General features: G+C 33.7%; 1 protein-coding gene across 1 annotated transcript; it reads right to left on the bottom strand.

The window, feature by feature from the left end:
- Positions 1–934: 934 nt before the first annotated feature.
- On the bottom strand, positions 935–7,798 carry LOC133290151 (uncharacterized). Its single transcript, XM_061488206.1, has 6 exons — positions 7,164–7,798; positions 6,880–7,068; positions 6,526–6,765; positions 3,120–3,337; positions 2,135–2,389; positions 935–1,492 (listed from the first exon to the last, which is right to left on the bottom strand). Exons 1-6 carry the CDS (start codon positions 7,567–7,569, stop codon positions 1,256–1,258), a joined length of 1,545 nt encoding a protein of 514 aa, XP_061344190.1. The 5' UTR covers positions 7,570–7,798; the 3' UTR covers positions 935–1,255.
- Between the last annotated feature and the right edge of the window lie 11,971 nt (positions 7,799–19,769).

The following is a 19,769-nucleotide window of genomic DNA, read 5'->3' on the forward strand; positions in this document are numbered from 1 at the left end:
CAAAAAAAATTTGCTGGGATTTTCATCATTTTTATCATACCAAACATGGTATATAAATTTTTTCACTTCACTTTTTCATCATTTCAATTAAAATATTCATACCAAACACCCCCTAATAGTTTAGATAGTAGTCTCACTAAATGTCAATTTTAAATTTTTTGTTCATCGCCAAATCATTTCTTGCGGACCCAATTATATAGTGGGAAAATTGAACATGGTTATGCATTTATCGAGATGACGAAGCTCTGTTGTAACTTGGCTTTTGCCATTTGTTTACCAAAAAAAACTTGGCTTTTTCCATTGAAGTTGAGAGTTGAGAAAGCTATCAATAAAAGTGATTTTTCTTGTACTTTTTAGTACAATTCTTGCACTTTTATGAGCTCATTTTTTGTGCATTACGAGTACATCTATGGAGCTCATTTTTGGTGCATTAAGAATATATATATCTTTGCCAAAAAAAGAAAAATAAAGGATATGGATGAGAATAAGGTAAGAGTAATGTAAAAGTGTTAATTTTTGATATATTTAGTAAATGATGGTAGGATGGGAATACCGAAAATATTTTCCACCATCTCTCTCCCCTCTGGTTTAAATTAAAGCCCACTTCACCATGATAATTTTACGTATTTCACTTTGAATGTCATCTATTATGTTTCAACTAGTAAATAGCCTACCTATGAACAATTTTCAAGTATAACTACTATCCACGAAGTGTCCAGAACATGGTTCGGACCCAGGAACCTCACAAACTTCAAATCAGCACGTGACCGCTTCAACTACAACCATGGACTACCCTATCAGAAATTCAAGATAAATATGTTTTAAAAAAGATGGGAATGTTGATTACTAATTTACTGGCTTCAGCTTATTTGTAGGGTAAAACTTAAAGAGAAATATCATATTTTTCCTTTTATATATAATAAAAGGAGTGACTAGTTGAAGAGTAAGAAGGTTCAAAATTAAAAGGGAGAGAAACTGAGTACAAGAAAATGAGGAAATTAAAGTGGAACTAGAACCAATTAGACAAGGTTTTAACATACAATTTGCTTATGGAGAGAGGGGGAGTACGAAAAACAATGTGACATTCTTGCTTTTACTTATATCTCCAAAAGCTCTTGAGCAATTCAAAATTTTGAGAATTATAATGAGCACCTCTCTTCTTTCAAGCTCCACCGAGCAGTGGAACCGCCTGTGGTATCTACATCCAACCTATGTTGTATATCAGCGGTTATGTGTCATTTCACATTAGAAACAGTCAAACAGATATTTGTAAAACCTCTTCCTTATCTTCCTCGAATGCAGTTTCCTCTTGTCGTTCAACCGGGCCTTGAGGGGTTCCAAAGAGAGTGGTGAACACTTGCCTATGGCACTCATCACAGAAAAAGAAATAGGAGAAGTGGCCCTCATTTGGAAGCTTATGGATGACTGCTTCTGGTAAAACTCGTTCTATATATTCCATCATTGATGGTGGAACCACCCTATCGTCCAATCCCTGTTAAGGATTGAAAAGTTAAACGTAGGATTTACATGTAATAACAAGTTTAACTTGATTAAAACAGGAGAAATTCTTGTGCCAATAAATACACACATCACCATTTTACATTTAATTATTGTCTAAATGTTTGCGCCACACAACCATTTTATATATGAGATGAATTTATGATGTGTCAATTTACTTATTTAATCTACTTACTAAGTGTACACAAGAATCCCTTAAAACATATTTAAGTTGGGTAAATAGATAAACATCAATTTAGAAGAATCGTGAAAGACAAACCAGTGACTGAATTTTTTGGAGCAATTGCTAATGCAAAAACATTGGTTAAGAGAGTCGAATTTCCTGATTTCTATTGTCCTCCTTCCTGGAAGAGGGATTCTCTAACCATTTGTTGATCTTAAAAACTACAGGTGTGTATATTATCAAGTATGCTATCTCTAGACATTCCTACAACTTTGAACACCTACAACTTAGCATGCAGAATGTCAACAACGGCAAGGGATGGACGCACATAAAAGGGTTATTTATCCTTCAGCTGCAGATGAATGAAAACTACGAAAAAGATATTGTAGATAGAAAATACAACACGTAATAGCTGTAGTATCCAAAGTAGAACAATGTCTTCAAAGTCCAAACCTGCCACAAGTGTGTTAGACCAAGAAATCCTGCTAGTTCACATTCCACCTGACCGTACATGGATTTCAACCAAAGAAGTATGCCTCTTGTTTGACACTTCTTCTGCACATGAAGTTCTTTGAGCTTAAAACCCCAATTTGATACCTGCAGAACAGCTTCCTCTACAAATGGCTGTATGTTTTCCTGACGAACTGACTCTTCCACATCCCTCTGCCAAAATTCCTCAAACTTTGGTTCTTCAATCAGAAGTTTATCCTGAACATGTGAAAATGATTATGTTAACAGATCATGAAAGAGATAAATGCCTTTTACTCTCAAACACTTTTGCAAGCTGCAAGTGAAATGAGGTAATTTATACTACATAATTTTCTGTTTTGGATTTAATTTTTAAAGTCAGCTTTACTTCTACGTTCAAATGTCACCAAGGAAGGCAAGGGACAGAGGAAAAGCAGTTTCCCACAAGACTAATATTTTAACAATTAACAACAATAAGTATTCGCTGACGGATGTTGCTGAGATGAAGCTATCACATATAATATACAATCAGAAGAATGATGATTATATAAGGATATTCCACTGCACAATTATTCATTCACTTCCATAATACTACAAGATTGAAGTCAACGGTTCTAAGGCTCTGTAGCTTCAATGAGTTAGATAAAGCAATTTCAAGAAAGACAATTATATTGGATGGCACCATAGTTTTTAACCAGATATTGACAGTTGACAATCTGAAATAAAAACAACTGTGATTCAGTATCCATCTGGTAAAGCATCGGCTTCTAGTTAACAACAAGTTATCATAGACAGAAATCAGACCTCACAAATTTGAACCAAATGCCCAGCAAACCCTATTTGTTTGAAGCGGACATGAATCCACTCAACAATTGCAATACAGAAAAAGTTCATATACATTGATGAAAGATGCAACATTTTTTAGAAGTATTTATCCTCTGTAAATAGTTCAAGGATATACCAGACTCACCTTCTTTCCTAGTGAAAAAGATAACTGCTTATTAATCTCATCATGCTTTTCAGACAAGAAGCTTTTCCGGTAGAAAAAAGAGAGAAGTTTTGGAAATCTACGAGCCAAGGAATACATTAGTTTCCTCCTTGGCAACCACATCTCCCAAGTTCTTTTCATCTCATCCTTAGTTAAGTGTGGCTCATATGGATTAATCATAGGAGCCAACATAGCTGCACCTGAAATGTTGGACAATATCATAAATTACATCAAGTTCCACAATGTGTTTCTTTTCTTTGTTTGGGGGGGTGGAGGGTATAAATACTAGAAAAGGGAATAAACGTTAAACAAAGGTGGGCAAACAAATAGAAAATTGATTTTATTGGTATGACCTCTTTTTTTGGGTAAAGTCCGAATAACCCAAGAATGATTTACTCTAAAATCACTTATTCCCAAAAAAAAATTATTATAACTTACCTTCCCTGTGGTTTTTTTTCCATCCAAGTCAACCTAAACACCATTTAATATTACATAAACTGTCCATTTTGTCCCATGAACAGCAAACAAATAAAATATATATGCAGATTGTATCAATCACGTGATCATGAGTTTGTTTTCTCATTTCAAAATTTCTATGGATGCTTTTAGAATGTGTATGTAAACAGTGTTGGCTGCAGTTGTTTCTGCAAGAATATTTGGCACTTACTAATTAAAAATTATTTTCATTCAGATTCCAGGAGCAGACCCAATTGTACAAGAGCAAACCAAGTGACTTACACATGGAAATGGAGGAGGCAATGGTGGCAGAAGAGGGCATTTTTAGGCTCACACTGCGGAGCCAAGCAAATTACTAATAGTCAAGCTCATCCCAGTGGGCTTATGAAGGGTGCAGGTTCCTATGTTGATCACGAATATTACTACCAAGAACAGGTGATGTTAATTTCTTCCACTTTGTGCTACGTACGATCATGACAGAAAATGACAGGTCTAGTTGTATTGTGAACTTGTAATATAGATAACAGAGGCTACACTGCATTAGGCAATATTCATCTTATGATTATTATAAGATCTTGCATCGGTGTGTACGTTATGATTGTTATAAATCAAATTTCCCCAAATTTCATTATCCCATCTCTCACTCTCTACCTTATTCTATCTTTGCTCTTCTGATCTCATGATTCTCATCTTGCACAGCAAATTGTTCATACTTTGTTTATTGTTAGCAGGGGCAAAATATACAAATTTATGTAATTTTTTACGGCATTTAGGTCGACTTCAATAGAGAAAAAAAGTGTAGGTAAGAGATAAAAACAAAGGTTAGGGCATAAGTGATTTTAGAGTAAACCACAAGAACTGTAATTGAACTTTACCCTTTTTTATCTTTCCAATTAACTTGTAAGAATGTAGATGGAGTCACAGTAATGATTTTGTTGGCATTAGATTTGTATATGGCCCAAAAGGTTAACATGACTAATTTGTTATGAGCCTCTCTCAGGGTCTGCAACATTATGGGTAGAAAGCCTTAATAGGACCAACACTTGCAGTCAGTAGACCAACAAATCAAATTTCCCTGATAGCTTTATTCTTCAAAGAAGATGATACTTTCCCTACTGGGTACAAGTGCAAATCTGTAGCCACATCTTGTTAACCATGTCACAAGAGATTCATACCTATACAACATATATGCTCTATTCTGAAGGAAATATTTCAGATTTTACTTTTTTCTTCCCCCACCCCTTCCTTTCATTGAGAAAAAAGATTATTATTTGTATTCTCTTTGCTCTCTCTCTATAACAAATCTAATAATCTGTGGAGCGGACTTCTTTGAAGAATAAAGCTATCAGGGAAATTTGATTTGTTGGTCTACTGACTGCAAGTGTTGGTCCTATTAAGGCTTTCTACCCATAATGTTGCAGACCCTGAGAGAGGCTCATAACAAATTAGTCATGTTAACCTTTTGGGCCATATACAAATCTAATGCCAACAAAATCATTACTGTGACTCCATCTACATTCTTACAAGTTAATTGGAAAGATAAAAAAGGGTAAAGTTCAATTACAGTTCTTGTGGAAAGATGAGGATGTAAATCACAGAATCAGAGCAGGGTGGATGAAATGGCGTAGTGCATCTGCATTTTTGTGTGACCGCAAAATTCCCCTGAAGTTAAAAGGAAAATTCTATAAAACGGCAGTACGACCGGCAATGCTATATGGAGCGGAATGCTGGCCAGCACATAGGCAACATGAGCATAAGATGGGAGTAGCAGAGATGAGGATGTTAAGGTGGATGTATGGGTACACAAGGATGGATAAGATAAGAAATGAAGATATTCGACGAAAGGTCGGAGTAGTACCGGTAGCCGAGAAGATGAGAGAACATAGATTGAGGTGGTTTGGGCACGTGATGAGAAGACCCATGGATGCTCCTGTAAGAACAGAAGTTTGTTACCAAGAGCTAAACACAAAAAGAGGCAGAGGTAGGCCGAAGCTTACTTGGGGGAAAGTAGTAAAACAAGATTTAATGGAGTGGGATATAGATTGGCGGACAGTATGTCTTAGAAAGGAATGGAGAAAAGCTATAAGTATGGTGGAGGGTTAGACTCGCTGTTATTCCTATGTTCCAGATGGTCCTTTTTTAGTCCTTTTCCCCTTCATTTCCCCCACTTCTTCTTGTCCCTTTCTTTTTTACTTTTATTTATTTATATATACATATATTTTTATTTCATTTTATTTTATTTTATTATTTTATTTGTGTATTTTTATTTATTTATTTTTTTTTTTTTTATTTTTTATTTTTTTTTACTTTTTTTCAACCGTTTTGTATCTTTCATGTGGGTTCATCTACCACGGACCCCAATTAATTTGGGATAAAGGTGTTGTTGATGTTGATTCTCTTTGCACATTCAAACAAGTCAGTAAATGTGTTTTAATCACTCTGCCCACCCTTTAAGTTGTTTTGGACGCAAAGGTCATACTACTTAATAAACTATCTGCTACATATCACATACAGTAAGAACTCCAACTGTCTCTGCAAGGACTTTAGCAATTCTTGATGTGAAAGATTCCGGATGAAAAGAATGGAAGTGAACTAACGTAACTAGACCATGGAATAGCCCAGACTCCAGATACACAAGTTTGTCCCCCCCAAAAACCCTCAATCAATAATGGCCTTTGTTCACTAACAGCAAATGAAAGGAGGTTTCTGTGCTCCACTTAATAATTGATATCCCTGCCCAACTGGCAATATCATTGACCATTGGATTCTACATCCAGATAATAAATCCAATATACAATAACTCTGCCAACTGGCCAGGGGTATCAATAATTAGTGGTCTAATCTAATTTTAATTAGTGTCAACAAGATGATTTTTTATGAGCACTTTAAAGATATCTAGAAATTAAAAAGATTTAAAAAGATGCAGTACAACCTGCAATTCTCTCAGGAATATATCTGAGAGAAGCCCAAGCATGAATGCATCCACTAGAATGGCACAGCAACCAGAACTTATCACTAACATTTATAGCATTGACTAGATGAAGCATATCCATAGCTGATGAGTTGAGACTTCTGTTAGGATGAGGATCACTCTCCCCAAAACCAGGCAGATCATATGTAACCAAGCGAACACCATACTCCTCAAGCAATGATGCTTTAACTCCAGGTAAACCTTCAATTGGGGGAAAAAAATGAAAGATAAGAATTAAATTTCTACTTGTGTTCATCATAAAGATTATACCCAAGAAATTTTTCTAATAATTAAGAATCTAAACTCAAATGTTACCTGCTAGCCTGGATGAAAGAAAAGAATGTGGAGCAACAAGTGAAAATCTAGCTCTGTCAGCTGAAACACCTTGCTCATGGTAAGCCATGTATCTACCATCAGGAAGTAGTATGCGACTAGCACTAAGAGGATGCTTGCGCACCTTCACCACTGGGGCTACAGATTCACGATTGGGATCTACACTTATAGCTGCAAATAACTCATGAAAATAAAAAGTAAGTAAGCCTAGCATAAGCAATTATAATAGGGAAAAAAAAACACACACACACACAAGTTGAATGCACCTGCGAGGGCAAGAATGAAAACGAAGAACACAACAGACCAAGCATGAAGAGGGTCACGATCCTCGGGGAGAAAATCATTGAGAAACCTCAACCTCTTAGAAACCTTAGCACAAGGTCCACGAAGCTTCTTAACTACATAGGATTCGTGGTTGATGAAGTTCTGTTGCAGAATGTCCCTACAACCTCGAACCAACTCCAAGAGTATCTCAAACCAAGCCATCACAAACCCCAAAACTTGTTCCTTCAAGCTCTCCCTTGATTCCACCACCGACTCACTCCTCACATGAAACGACGCCGTCGAAGACACGTCCATGTCCGGTGGATCTCCGGCGTAATGCACCCCTGAATCCTCAATCAAACTCGCCAGCTCCTCCGTCCACGAGTTCCTCCCTCTCACTTCCACCATTTTTTTTTCTTCCACATTAACCACTCCTTCTCACTCTATCTCAATTCTCAATTCTCAAATCTCAAAAAACCTCACTCTATCCCAATAAAGTTACTCGTGTCACGATGATAATGCACACAAGCACAACCGCTACACAACACAGCACAACCCAACTGCAACATCTTTTGTTTTTGTTTTTTTACTCACAAGCGTGATCTTGAAGCTAAACTTTTTAATAAAATAATCTAAATAAAGAATAATAATAATAATATCCGACCAATATTCAAAACGAACGAAAAAATTTCATAAAGGAAATTCGTACGTTGTTATTCCTCTTTTATTTTTATATTTTTCACTCTCTCTCTCTAGTTGTTTGAGTGAGGACTGGAGAATGAGGATTTTTTGTTTTTTCGAATTTGATAGAGGTTGACGGTGAATATGTGGCCACGTCAGACACGATAGGAACGTGAAACAAACCACTAGCGCATTATTTCGTCGACGAGTCTGCTTTGGCGGTTGAGGGGAATTTATTTAAAGTTGTCGGTTCCATGGGAATCTATGTAGTAGTGTGTGTGACTAGCGAATGGTGACCAGTGAAAGGAAATTGTAACAAAATAATAATAAAAAAAATAAAAAGTAAACTTGCATTTTAGAATTTTGGTTATGAAATATACAGGTGGTATGTCGCTTAAAAAATAAAAACTTATTTAATTCTTCAATTATAAAAAGTTGATATAATTACGACTTTTTTTTAAGATATTTCAATTATTTTATGACTAGTTGGGGCAACAATTATATTTTTTATATTATGAGTTGCAAGGATATTGTCAATGGAGTTTTAATTATGGAATTAAATTATTTAATTTTATGAATTAAATTTATCAAACTTATGAATAATTGTTTTGAGTATAATTATAAAAATATTTTCAAGTGATCTTTTGATCTTAGTTGAGAGTAAGGTATGTATTATATGTTTTCTTTTTCTGAAATTCAGCTATAATATTAAAAATTATATTTATTTAAAATATATTTTCATTTTCATTTCAAAATAATAATAATAATAATAACATATATCGTATTTTGGTGAGAATATAACAAAAATTACTAATCATTCTTTGAGATAAAATAAATAAATTACTTTTACACGAGTGTTCTTTAATTTTATCGAATAAATAGTAGTAGATATATAAAAACAAGTACTTTTTAAAATAATTTTGTCTTGTCTATAATAAAAAAAAGTTAGTATCTTCTACTAAAATAAATAAGGGAAAGGTTTTCTCCAGGAGATAAAATTATTTCTAACAATGATTATAAACAAAAGAATAATTATCTCTAATAATCTTAAAACAACGTTATTTTAAGATTTTTTTTAAAAAATATATTGAATATTTTAGTAATCTTACATTCCTTTTGTATCATTAATTTATTAAAGGGTTTTATAATTTTCATTCAACATGAGAATTTAAATCTTTTTACACATCTTTCAATTTTCGTGTTGACATGAGTCTTACGCATAATTTTTTTAAATATATGAGTCTCACATACTTTTTGTCTCTATAACAAAAGATAAAAATTCTCATATAACTTGAGAATTATAAAACCCTTTACTAAAATACCTTATATCTTTTTTCCTAAACTCCAAAATCACATTATTTTGGGATTGGTGAAAATAATCCTCCTATCGTAGAGAAATGTCAAATTCTTTGGGCGATTAATATAAGGAAATAGTTGTATCATGTTGTAGGAAATTGATTATATCATGCTATAGACACAACTAATGTAGACTTCACCACTTTTAAAATAAAAAGAAAAAAAATAGTGGAGTCCATATTGATTGTGTCTATAGCATAATACAATTAATTTCCTACAATATGATATAACTATTTCCCATTAAATATGAATTTTAATCTCAAAACTAATTTTTGTAAACTTTAAAATATAAAATACAACAACGTAAATTTAATGTCTTGTATTCTATTATAGTTGGCGTAGTTTTGTTGGTAAGTTTTTGTTAAGGTTGACCTTAGCATAACGGTTCAGTCAGTTTTGATAGATGTTTAACTTACGCAGTCATGCATATATTTTGCTGGTAAACTTGATTATAGATTTTGATCTAATACCAAATACTAATAACTTAGTTAGTGGATGAGAGCTGAACAATAAAAAAAAATTGATTTGATTTTCACATGTCAACTTTAAGAGAAATTTAAAATCTTTATCCATAATCATTTTTGTTTCTGAATTAGTTTCATAATTAAATCAAAAAGTCAAAATTTATAAAAATACAGAAAAAAAAAAAAACTTACTCACCTCAAAAGAGATAATAATAATAAAAAAATTGATCCTATGTCATCACTTGGTAGAAAACTATCAAATGTGGTCTTGGATTCATGAGTGATGATGACCCATGAGTCATGACTGAGTCAGCGTGTGGGTTGTGGTATTTTATTTTATTTTTCATATTTTCTTGTGAATAGTAAAAGATATGATTGAAGGTTAAGATATGACCAAATCATAACTTGAAAACCTTTTCAAATTTATGGTGGTCCACCAGCCTTGCAGAAAGTCCCAAAGTAAGTAGAAACAATGAAATGGAGTTTATCTGCAAAAAAAATGAAATGGAGTTAGTATGGCCTTAGTGGTGGTCCTAATCCAGTATCCTTACGTCACGTTGGATCGGCTCAAATACCTAAACAATGGGCTTATATATGTAGCAATAATAATTAATAGAACAAAGTCCTACTTTACCATGTGAAAATGTGTCAACCCAATTAGATCAAGTAGTTCAAAAAATCTTGGTAAGGATTTTCACTGAGTGTACAATTTTGAGTTTTCTTTTTTATTTAACTCGGAAATTTCTTGGCATTCAGGGCACGTTTTGTAGAAGAAAAAAAATTATATGAAAATCACGATTTTTAGGAATATGATTAAAAATAAATTTTCTAGGAATATTATCAAAAAATTATTTGATAGGTTAAAATATTTCTAAAAATATTGAATTAATTTTTTTGATGCTATGTTTGATTGTATTTAATTTTTCTTATCATGAAAATTCTAGAATACCACCCCTGGTTGATATTCTTGGATGATATTTTCAAAAAAAATTACATACAAAATAAGATTTCGAAAAAATCAGATTCCCAAATTTTTTTAAAAAATCCTGTTTCAAACGATGCATTCTTATTTACCCATCCAAGGAATTTTAGGGAAAAAAAAATTATGCTACCAATCTAATGGATTTTTCCTTTCTAATACTCTATCCGAGAGTTATCAATATTTATCAAATCTGTTCGGGCGCTGTAGCGAAACTGATTGCAAAAGAAGAAAAATCGGTAACGTTAAAATTACCTTCTGGGAGGTCCGTTCTGAGCGACTAAATTAAGTGTGATATATCATCATTTTAATCACAATTAAGTATATGAAAATGAATTTCATTTAATTTAATTCTTAAATTAAGTGTGCAATCTAAATTTTAAAAAATTACATACAGATTTCTCAAACTTTTGCCTGTGGATAAATTATTTTCATGAATTTTAAAACTGTCTTGATTAATTTTTTAAGTTATAACCTTAACAAACTTGTCCATCCATATGTCCTTAAGTTACTAACTGACATGTAATGTGGCAAACATTAGTCTGTGTGTATGTTCACAGTCGCAATCTTTCATTAGTTTATTATTTGAAATTTAAATTTTATTTATTTATTATGTGATAAATTATATGTACAAAAATAATAAATCTTACTCTATCTACTTGTATCTTATAACTCACGGAATTAAAAAATTAAAGCAGTTAAATATAAATAAAATGAGTATAACTTACTTCTATTAAATAATCTTAACTCATTCATTATTTCTCGTTATATTAAAAAAAATGAAGCAATGTCGAAAACAAATAAAAAATAAAAACCAAAGAATGGCTTGCTTCTTCCATAATTTTCCCAATGAAAAACAAAGACTTGTAGTTTCATTATACAAAAACGAATCTATGAAACCAAATCCACCAATGAAGAGCCACTCCATGTTAGCAAAATCTACCATTAACTTGAATTGAGATGGGAGAGCAAACTTCTCTAATGATCTCAAGCAAACAAATATACGGCGTTAGTAGCTAGAAAGTGTGCCGTCGCTGTGATGAACTAAGAAGTGAGGGTATGATGACAGTGGCCAGTGGGGGAGCTAGGAAATCATTATAGCCAGTGACAAAAAAATTTAGCCAGTCACAGCTCCGATTAGCAAGCACATATAAGAAAGAGATAAATTAGTTACAAATTATGTCAATTATTTCAATCAATTTGATGCTGAAATTATTTGAAAAATCAGCTTTTTGAAAAATTAATAGTGGACCCTTTCAGCATCAATTTTTTTTTTTTTTTAAAGAATATAACTCCACAACAATAACAAAGTGACAAAAAAGAAAGATAACAACAGGTGCTGCAAATTTTGAAAAAAGGTTCACGAAAATGCTTGTATAAGTGGTGATTTCATATATTGACAACATGACTCTTAGGAATGCAAAAAATAAAGCCGTCCTCAACATTAAACTGCAAGAGTCACATAGGGAACTAATCTAGAATCTTCAGTTCACATGCAAACTTTACTTACATTTTTTATTATTATTTTTTTTTAAAGCTTCGGTCATCCCTTCCAATCCAATGTATAAAACTCTTATACCAAACCATCTAAATTTTAAAAGTTTAGACACCATTCATTTCTTGTAACGTATTCAGCCATGGTGGGAAACGTTGTGATGCATATTGAAGCTTACAAGCAGTGTGATTTTATAAAGGTTAATTTTCTAAAGGCTAACTTACTCAAAATATTTCTAAAAATAATATATAGAATTCTTACCTCTAGAAGATATCCTCTGGTCTTGTTTTCTTTTTCAAACTTCTCACTGCTTTTTCCCCATTCTTTTTTCTTCTTTCTGCCCCTCTTACAATACCTCCCAATAAAAGGAATTTCACCAATACAAACTTTTTTAGTTTTTAGAAAAGAAAGAACTCTCAAGCTTTCAAGTATTTTAGTTATGAAATTGTCCTCCTCTCTTTTCTTTATTTCTGGCTCCTGATGTTTCTCTTGTGATGTCTCTCCTGATAAAAAAATGGCCATGATTCCCTCTAAAATAAAACGAATGAACCCTCAAAGGCCAAAGCACTTCACGTAAAAGAAGAAAAAATGATTCCTAGATAGCAAAGTAATAGGACCTGTCCTTTCTTTGTTTTTCAATTGAGTGTTACGGCACCTATCTCTTACGCCTTCTCCTTATAGTTTTCCTTCTTTCTTTTCTATTCTTCCTCCTTTGTATTGTCTGGAATAACCTAGTCGTTTGCTTGTGTCAGGTATAACACCTCACATTTCTAAAACATATACTAATACATTAAATTTGGATGAAAGGGTAGGATTAATGAAAAGCCTGAAATTAAGGTCAAAATACAAATGAAGGGTAAAACAGTAATTAACCAAACACGTAACCGTAGGAAGTTAAACTGAGTAGGAGGTCTCAAATGGAAAAACTAACCCTGAAAATGGATTCAGAACAAAAAATTGAGTGGTTATGCAAGTTTTTGAAAATTCGGTGAATAGTGTTTTTACCGGGTAAAAATATCGCGGTACAGTTGCACCGTAAAGCGTGCCGAATGAATTTTGAGCTTTAGGTTTAGATATAAGTTATAAATGATACATAGGACTAGAAAATATGATTTCTGGTGAAAATTGATGGAAATTAGAGTGTTTGGGGAAGCGTGCCCACAGTGCGCATAACAGCTTAAAATTGCGATTTCTCCGAACGATCGGAACACTCCGGATTCATCTGATCAAAGACAATTAAAGGACAATGATTAATGTTAAAAATTAGAGTTTCTAAATAGTTTATGAAATTATGAACTTTTAGTGGAATAGGCGGAAGATTTAAATTAGTTTGAAATCGCGTGAGGTGGCAGTGGGGCCCACCTCACTTAAGTGGACTTGGCCACATGGCAAGATATAAAAATCTGAACCATTTTCTCTCCTTTCTCACCAAGAACCCGCACCCTCCATTGTTCCTTGAGGGAAAATTGTTCAAGCTTTCTTTCTCTCATAACTCACTCAATACTCACTCAAATCCAACAAAGTTTGTCATCAAAGTTGAAGGAAATCATTATTCAAACACAACCATGGTAGTCTTGAGCCTTGAAACTTGATAGATTAGGAGAAAATACACATTTTCAGCCGCGACTTTGGTGGGAGATTTGGAGTTCTTGAGCTTTGTGTTCAAGCTTTTGATTTGGTATCACTTGGAGGAGTCTTAGGCCAAACTTGCGGGTAAGTTTCAACACATTTCATTGGTTGAATCTTTTGATTTGAATTTGGTGACCTAGGGTTGATTTGTATGAATTGATGTAGTTAGAGAGCTCAAATTGAAATTATGTATTAAATAAAAGTGGCTTAGAATGATGTTTTAGAGTGATTAAAGTCATACAAATTATTGCAGAATTTGGTGGATAACTTAGGCAATTTTGAGTTGTGATTTCATGACTTTGTGGAATTCATATGTTGAATGATTGTGTAATTGAGTTGTGGAGTGTTTGTATGAGTTAATTATAGGATTGTAAAGTGTGTGGAAGTGTTAAATTGGATTGAATACCCTATGGATATTGAGCTTGAAGAATTCGGCCATCTGAGAGCATGTATGGTTTGATGTGGTAAAATTTGTATAATTGGTGTTGCGTTGTTGTGTATGGTATTTAAATGAGTGGTGAGTTTGTTGGATGCATGAGGTTTATGGTTGGAACCATTGGATAGGCATAAATGTAAGAATTGGCCTAGAAGGGAATAATTGGAAAAATGGTGTTGTGGAGTTGGATGGAAAATGGGACTTGAAATGATGTTTTGGTAAATTTAGAATGCTAATGGTAAATTAAAATAAAATTAAGAAAATTATTTGATAAATTAGGCCTAAAGAGGCCGAACCTATGCATGTGGGGAGGTGGAAATTTGGTGCTTTGTAATGTTGGTAAATTGCACCGTGTATTGATGATCCTCGTGTGATCACTGTAGGTTGCCTCCCACGGAATTGAACTTGGAGCCTTGAGCTTGGTGGATTTTGGTAAGTGATTATGAACATGTGCATGAATTCCTTTATAATCATATATATGCATTGGTGAATGGAAATTGAAATGGGAATGTCCTATGTGTAGGCACTTCTAGTAGTACCAAGCTCGGTGACGTAGGAGCTGCTAAGAAGGAGATTAATCAAGTAATCCCTTGGTACTGAGGTTTAATCCTCGTGTGTGCTCCACCATGCCCGTTGAGGGTAGTGGTTGGAGGTGTATGTTAGTAATGTAGTATAACATGATCATGCATATTTGTATGTATAGTGGTACATATGATGTACCGTGTCTCTGGCCAGTAGACTGTTTGCCTTCGGGCATTACGGACTGCCACTGGATATGTCTCCATGAGGGAGTTTCAGTTGACTTGGGGTCGTGGTGTGTCACTCGTAGAGGAGCACACTAGGAAGTCTCGGGTGTATATGGATGGAAGGTGCCTTGGTTGATTTTCTGGGAACACTTCCTTGGATTAGAACCCGTAGGCTATATGCCGAGGCCAATAGGTCGGATGTTGCGTGGTATTGGCATCGACCATTCCAGCTTCATCGTATTTTATTCCCTATGCTTCCCTACTTCACTAAATCTCGTTTTGAATGTTGTATTATATTATTGATGTGCATCAAAGTGAGCCATTGGGCAGTGAGCCATTGGGCAGAGTAATCTCCAGAACCTCTGGGTTACTGAGATATATTCGTATATCTCACCCTGTTTTGGGGACTTTATTTCAGGTAGTGGCAGTGGTACCGGAGCGGCGGGCAAGAGGCCCCTTAGGATGAGCATGATAGCCGGAGTTCATTTTGCATTTTTTATCCATTGGGCCTAGGCTAGACTTAGGGCATGAACACTGTATGTGGAGTTAGGATTGTGCATTTTATTATCGATGTTCATGCCATATTTTATCTAAGTTTAACTTATGTTTTACCATATTTTATTTGGAGGTTTATTTGTATTATGTCTCATTGGAGGAATGTAAATTGTAATTTGTAATCTTGAGACTTGGTATAATATTGAAGCATGTATATGATGAAAGGGCAGTAGATCTATTCTAGAATGTTTTATGCCAAAAAGAATGCATGCAAAGGAATTAATGTGATTGAAATGGTTTAAGCTTTGACAATGTAAATGTTGAATTGTAAAGTAAGCTTTTGATATAAATTGTGAAAGGTTGTAAGAGCACCAAGACATTTTTGGTCCTTGAGTGCCAGCCATGCCTATTAGGTACCATTTGAGGTTAGATAACACACTTGTAAAAGTGGGATATGTTGGAAAAACAAAGGAAACTCTCGCGAAATTTCTATAAATTGGCAGTTTTTGAGTGAACTTTGGGAGATCATATCTCCCTTCACAAAGGTCCAATAGGGACGTTTCATACACCATTTTAAATTTTGAGAAGTTAAATATATTGTGTCAAAATTTGAGATCCATAGGAGTAGTACGAAGCCCTGTAGAAGCCAGAGAGCACAGACTGCTCAAAACGCCCCTGCACATGGGGCTGTCACTGTGCGTTTTTGAGAAATTTATTTCCGCTTCGTTTCTTAGTCAAATTAGGTGCATGATATGTCAAATTGAAGCTTGAGGTGTCTAGCTTACTTTATAAAAATTTGAGAGCAATTGGTAAAGTATATTTTCCAGAATCATTGAGAGAGTGAGGGCTATTTGGAGCCCTGTTTGAGGTTGGCTGGCAGATTTGCTTGTCCAACTTCAAACAGTGATAACCGGAGCAAATGAGAACTTTATGACTCGTGTGATAGCTTGTTAGAAAGATAATTAAGTCTATAATAACATACTAAAAAATGAGAGGTTTGCGGCATGTGAATTTTCCGCAGTAACCAGAATACCGAACCATATTCGGATAGGTAGAAACCGTAAAAGTGAGATTTAAGCTAAGTGGGTTTATGGGAACCCTTAGTGACTTGAGATGAGTGTTATATGATATCTAGGCATTTTATATTATTATTCCGCAATGAGTTTTCAGTTACGATCACAGCTTTTATTTATTACGCTTTTTATTGTTTTAAATGCTCGCGTAATAAAAAGGAAAAAGTTTACTCGTATTTTTATAAATGAACTGTTGTGATTGTAACTGCGCTTAATATCATAATCAATGTTAACAATACCGGTACGTAACGGGCTGTTACATCAGGCATGCTGCTACTCCTTTGTGCAGAGACAACACTGACCCATCCTCTCACATCCGTCTCTCAAAGTAATGTTTAGACAGTGCCAAATTATATTTTTAACCCTGGTAAATTATAATTAATTATAGAATTATATATAATAACTAGAATTTGTGGGAAGGGAGCTGGTGCCAAGGTACCAGTAGGCACTAAGGCAGCTCCGCCACTATATGATGATTATGGTTAAGCTAAAAATATTTTTGTCAAAAAAGTTAGTATAATGTTTATGCAACTAATAATTTTACAAATGTTATAAGAATTTAATTTTTATACATGTAAAAAGGTTTTAGATTTGCATTTAATGATAGTTATTACATCATTTATTAAATTTAACTTCTCATGTAACTATTAACTTTGTTATTTAATGATCCGTCAATATAAGATTAAATGGCTGCACAATTTTTTTCTACTTTGACATTGTAACAATACTATGATTATAGGAAAAATTATTTGTCATTTAAACCAGTGTTTTAAAATCACGCCACACCCCAGGATCGACCCCTCTGGGTCACTGACCCCCTCTCTCTGAGGGTTCAGGTTAGTAGTTAGACCCTACTTGCACGTTGACCCCTCTAACCCCCGAAATCTCCCGGTTGAACCCTTGACTCCCGGGTCAAAGGGGTCACTGCATTTTTTTTTTAAAAAAAAATTATACACAAAATGACGTCATTTGATGTGAAAAAAAAAAACAAAAAAAAAAAAAAAACTTGTTGCTGCCTAGATTTAGAACTAGATCTGAAATCTGAATCGTTATTTTTCTTCTCTTCCGACCTTCTCTCCCTGACTCAGACTTAGTCTTCTTGTCTTCTTGTTCTAATGATCACCTCCTCCATGCTGGTTCTTCTTTCCTCACTGTTAATTTATCGCGTCGCCGCCTTTCCTCTGCTATTATCTATTAGGTAAGGGATCTCCTTTCACATACTATTGTAGGTGCATGAGAAGAACAAGAAGGGCATGAGTTTGACGATATAACTTTTCATTAACTCCATTGGAATATGTGTTTTATACTTTGATAATTTGATTAGCTGGTGAATATTGATTTGTATATGTAATTGGTTGAATTATGTTAAGTATATTTTGAATCTTTAATGATTGGAGATTTGATTTTTTTGAATTTTCATATAGAATATACATTTATATTTTTTAATGTATAAAATTGGGTCTGCGAAGTGACCCCCCGTTGAACCCGTGACACCCTAACCTCGGCTGAGCCGGGTTTTTAAACACTGATTTAAACAAAGGAAAAAAATGTTTTTACTTTTATTGTGAAAAAAAATTTATGTGCTACATTAATATAAAAAAGAGTGAGTTTCACTAATTTTTTTCTCTTTTTTTTCTTTTGAATGAGACCCACTCACTTTTATACGAGGGTGATAACAAAAATTTGTTTGTAGCAAAAGCTAAAACATTAAACCTTTTAAACATAACTTTGTATCATTTTAAGTAAAATAAGTATGTTTTTTTGGTAAAAATTTTTTTATCAAATACTTTGTGCCTCATAATACTCTCTTTTTGTCTTTCTTTCTAATTTTGTGAAGGAGAAAAAAATATAAAAAATCATCAAATATATATTAAAAATATGGTAATGTAATATAAACAACCCGGTTTTCAAGCTCAAGGTTTCATGTCTTTTTAGAAGTGTCAACCTAGTTTGTATTAAACAAACCAGATCAGACCAATTCCTATCCCTAATCGTGAGTTGTCACTTTATATATTGTCCATGACTCCATGCTTCATTACATGCGTGGCTAGTGCAAAGCTCTCATTGAGGTATGATCTGATCTCTAATGTGGTGTATGAGGGACCCGGTGAACTATTGCGGGAGGTGAAATAAATTATTGTATATTCTTAAAGCATCAAATAAGATTGTATTAACATCATTCATATTTTGACATATTAGCTTAAAATTGAATAGTAGTTAACTCACCAATATCTTAGTTTGTTATGACAAAATATGAATAAAGTGACTGTAATTTCATACGACTGTTTGAAAAATATCCAATAATTTATTGGGTAGTAGTTAAACAATACGGTTTCAAGCTGTCAGTGAAGCCAAGTTTGTGGTGTGGGATGTGGAAGTTGGGCCTTGGATTTCATTATTAGTCGGCGTGGGCATTCTTTCATAGTTACTTATATGGGAAAAAAAAATCATATATTGTTAGAAATGAGTTATTTCATGTTAGTAAAATAAAATTATAACAGAGACTTACAAATGATTGAAGAAAAAATAAATAGAGGTGTGACCCACCTTTATTATGTACATGTAGAAAAATGAATTATCTCATGTTGAATGAAATAAATATAACTCTACTTATATTTGTCGTGGTATGTTTTTGTTATTGTGGGTTATGAAAATAAACACATCACAACATACATACTATCTCCCACCCCCCTTTTTTAACAAGTAAGGTGTAACAAAATAATATGAAAAGAACATTGATGTGAATAATCCTCTCTTTTAAATAGATTCTATTGTATGAGAATTTAGAGATTAGTAGTCCCAATGTAAAAGCATCAAAAACAAAGTTGCATGAGCTTTCTTGTTGGACATCTAAGCTAACACCATTGGCATATAATTACTGTTTTTTCTTTTTTCCTTTTTCTTTTTTGGGTAATAGTACGCTTTAGAACATGTTGTCCATCGTTGGCATTAGTTGCTTTATACTTCAATGCAAATCATAAAAAATACAAGCTACAAGAATATTTTCTTGTTGCTTCCATTATAAACAAAGCAAAGGCTTTATGCTTAAAACACATGAATGCATCATCATTTCTTTCTCGCTTTCATTTTTGGACTTATCTTCTGAAAGCAAGAAATAGGTGTTATATTATTGTGATGGATATATAATACTTGTCATTGGTCGACCCTTAATAAATATCTAACCCTTTGGTACCTTTAACAAGCAGGATTTGAAAGATGAAACCTTCTCATTGGCAATGACTCAGTTGTGCGGC

This window comes from Gastrolobium bilobum, unplaced genomic scaffold (genome assembly GCF_033153095.1).
Source record: "Gastrolobium bilobum isolate Gb01-03AN ecotype WA unplaced genomic scaffold, APGP_CSIRO_Gbil_v1 utg128429, whole genome shotgun sequence".
Taxonomy (NCBI): domain Eukaryota; kingdom Viridiplantae; phylum Streptophyta; class Magnoliopsida; order Fabales; family Fabaceae; genus Gastrolobium; species Gastrolobium bilobum.

What these genes read in the sequence shown, in the direction of transcription:
- LOC133290151 (XM_061488206.1), bottom strand. Translation starts at nt 7,569, where the DNA reads ATGGTGGAAGTGAGAGGGAGGAACTCGTGGACGGAGGAGCTGGCGAGT. An exon ending in TTTCATTCTTGCCCTCGCAG is followed by an intron (nt 7,069 to 7,163) that starts GTGCATTCAACT and finishes AGTTATTTGCAG; the next exon opens with CTATAAGTGTAGATCCCAAT. An exon ending in GTCTAACACACTTGTGGCAG is followed by an intron (nt 1,493 to 2,134) that starts GTTTGGACTTTG and finishes AATCCTTAACAG; the next exon opens with GGATTGGACGATAGGGTGGT.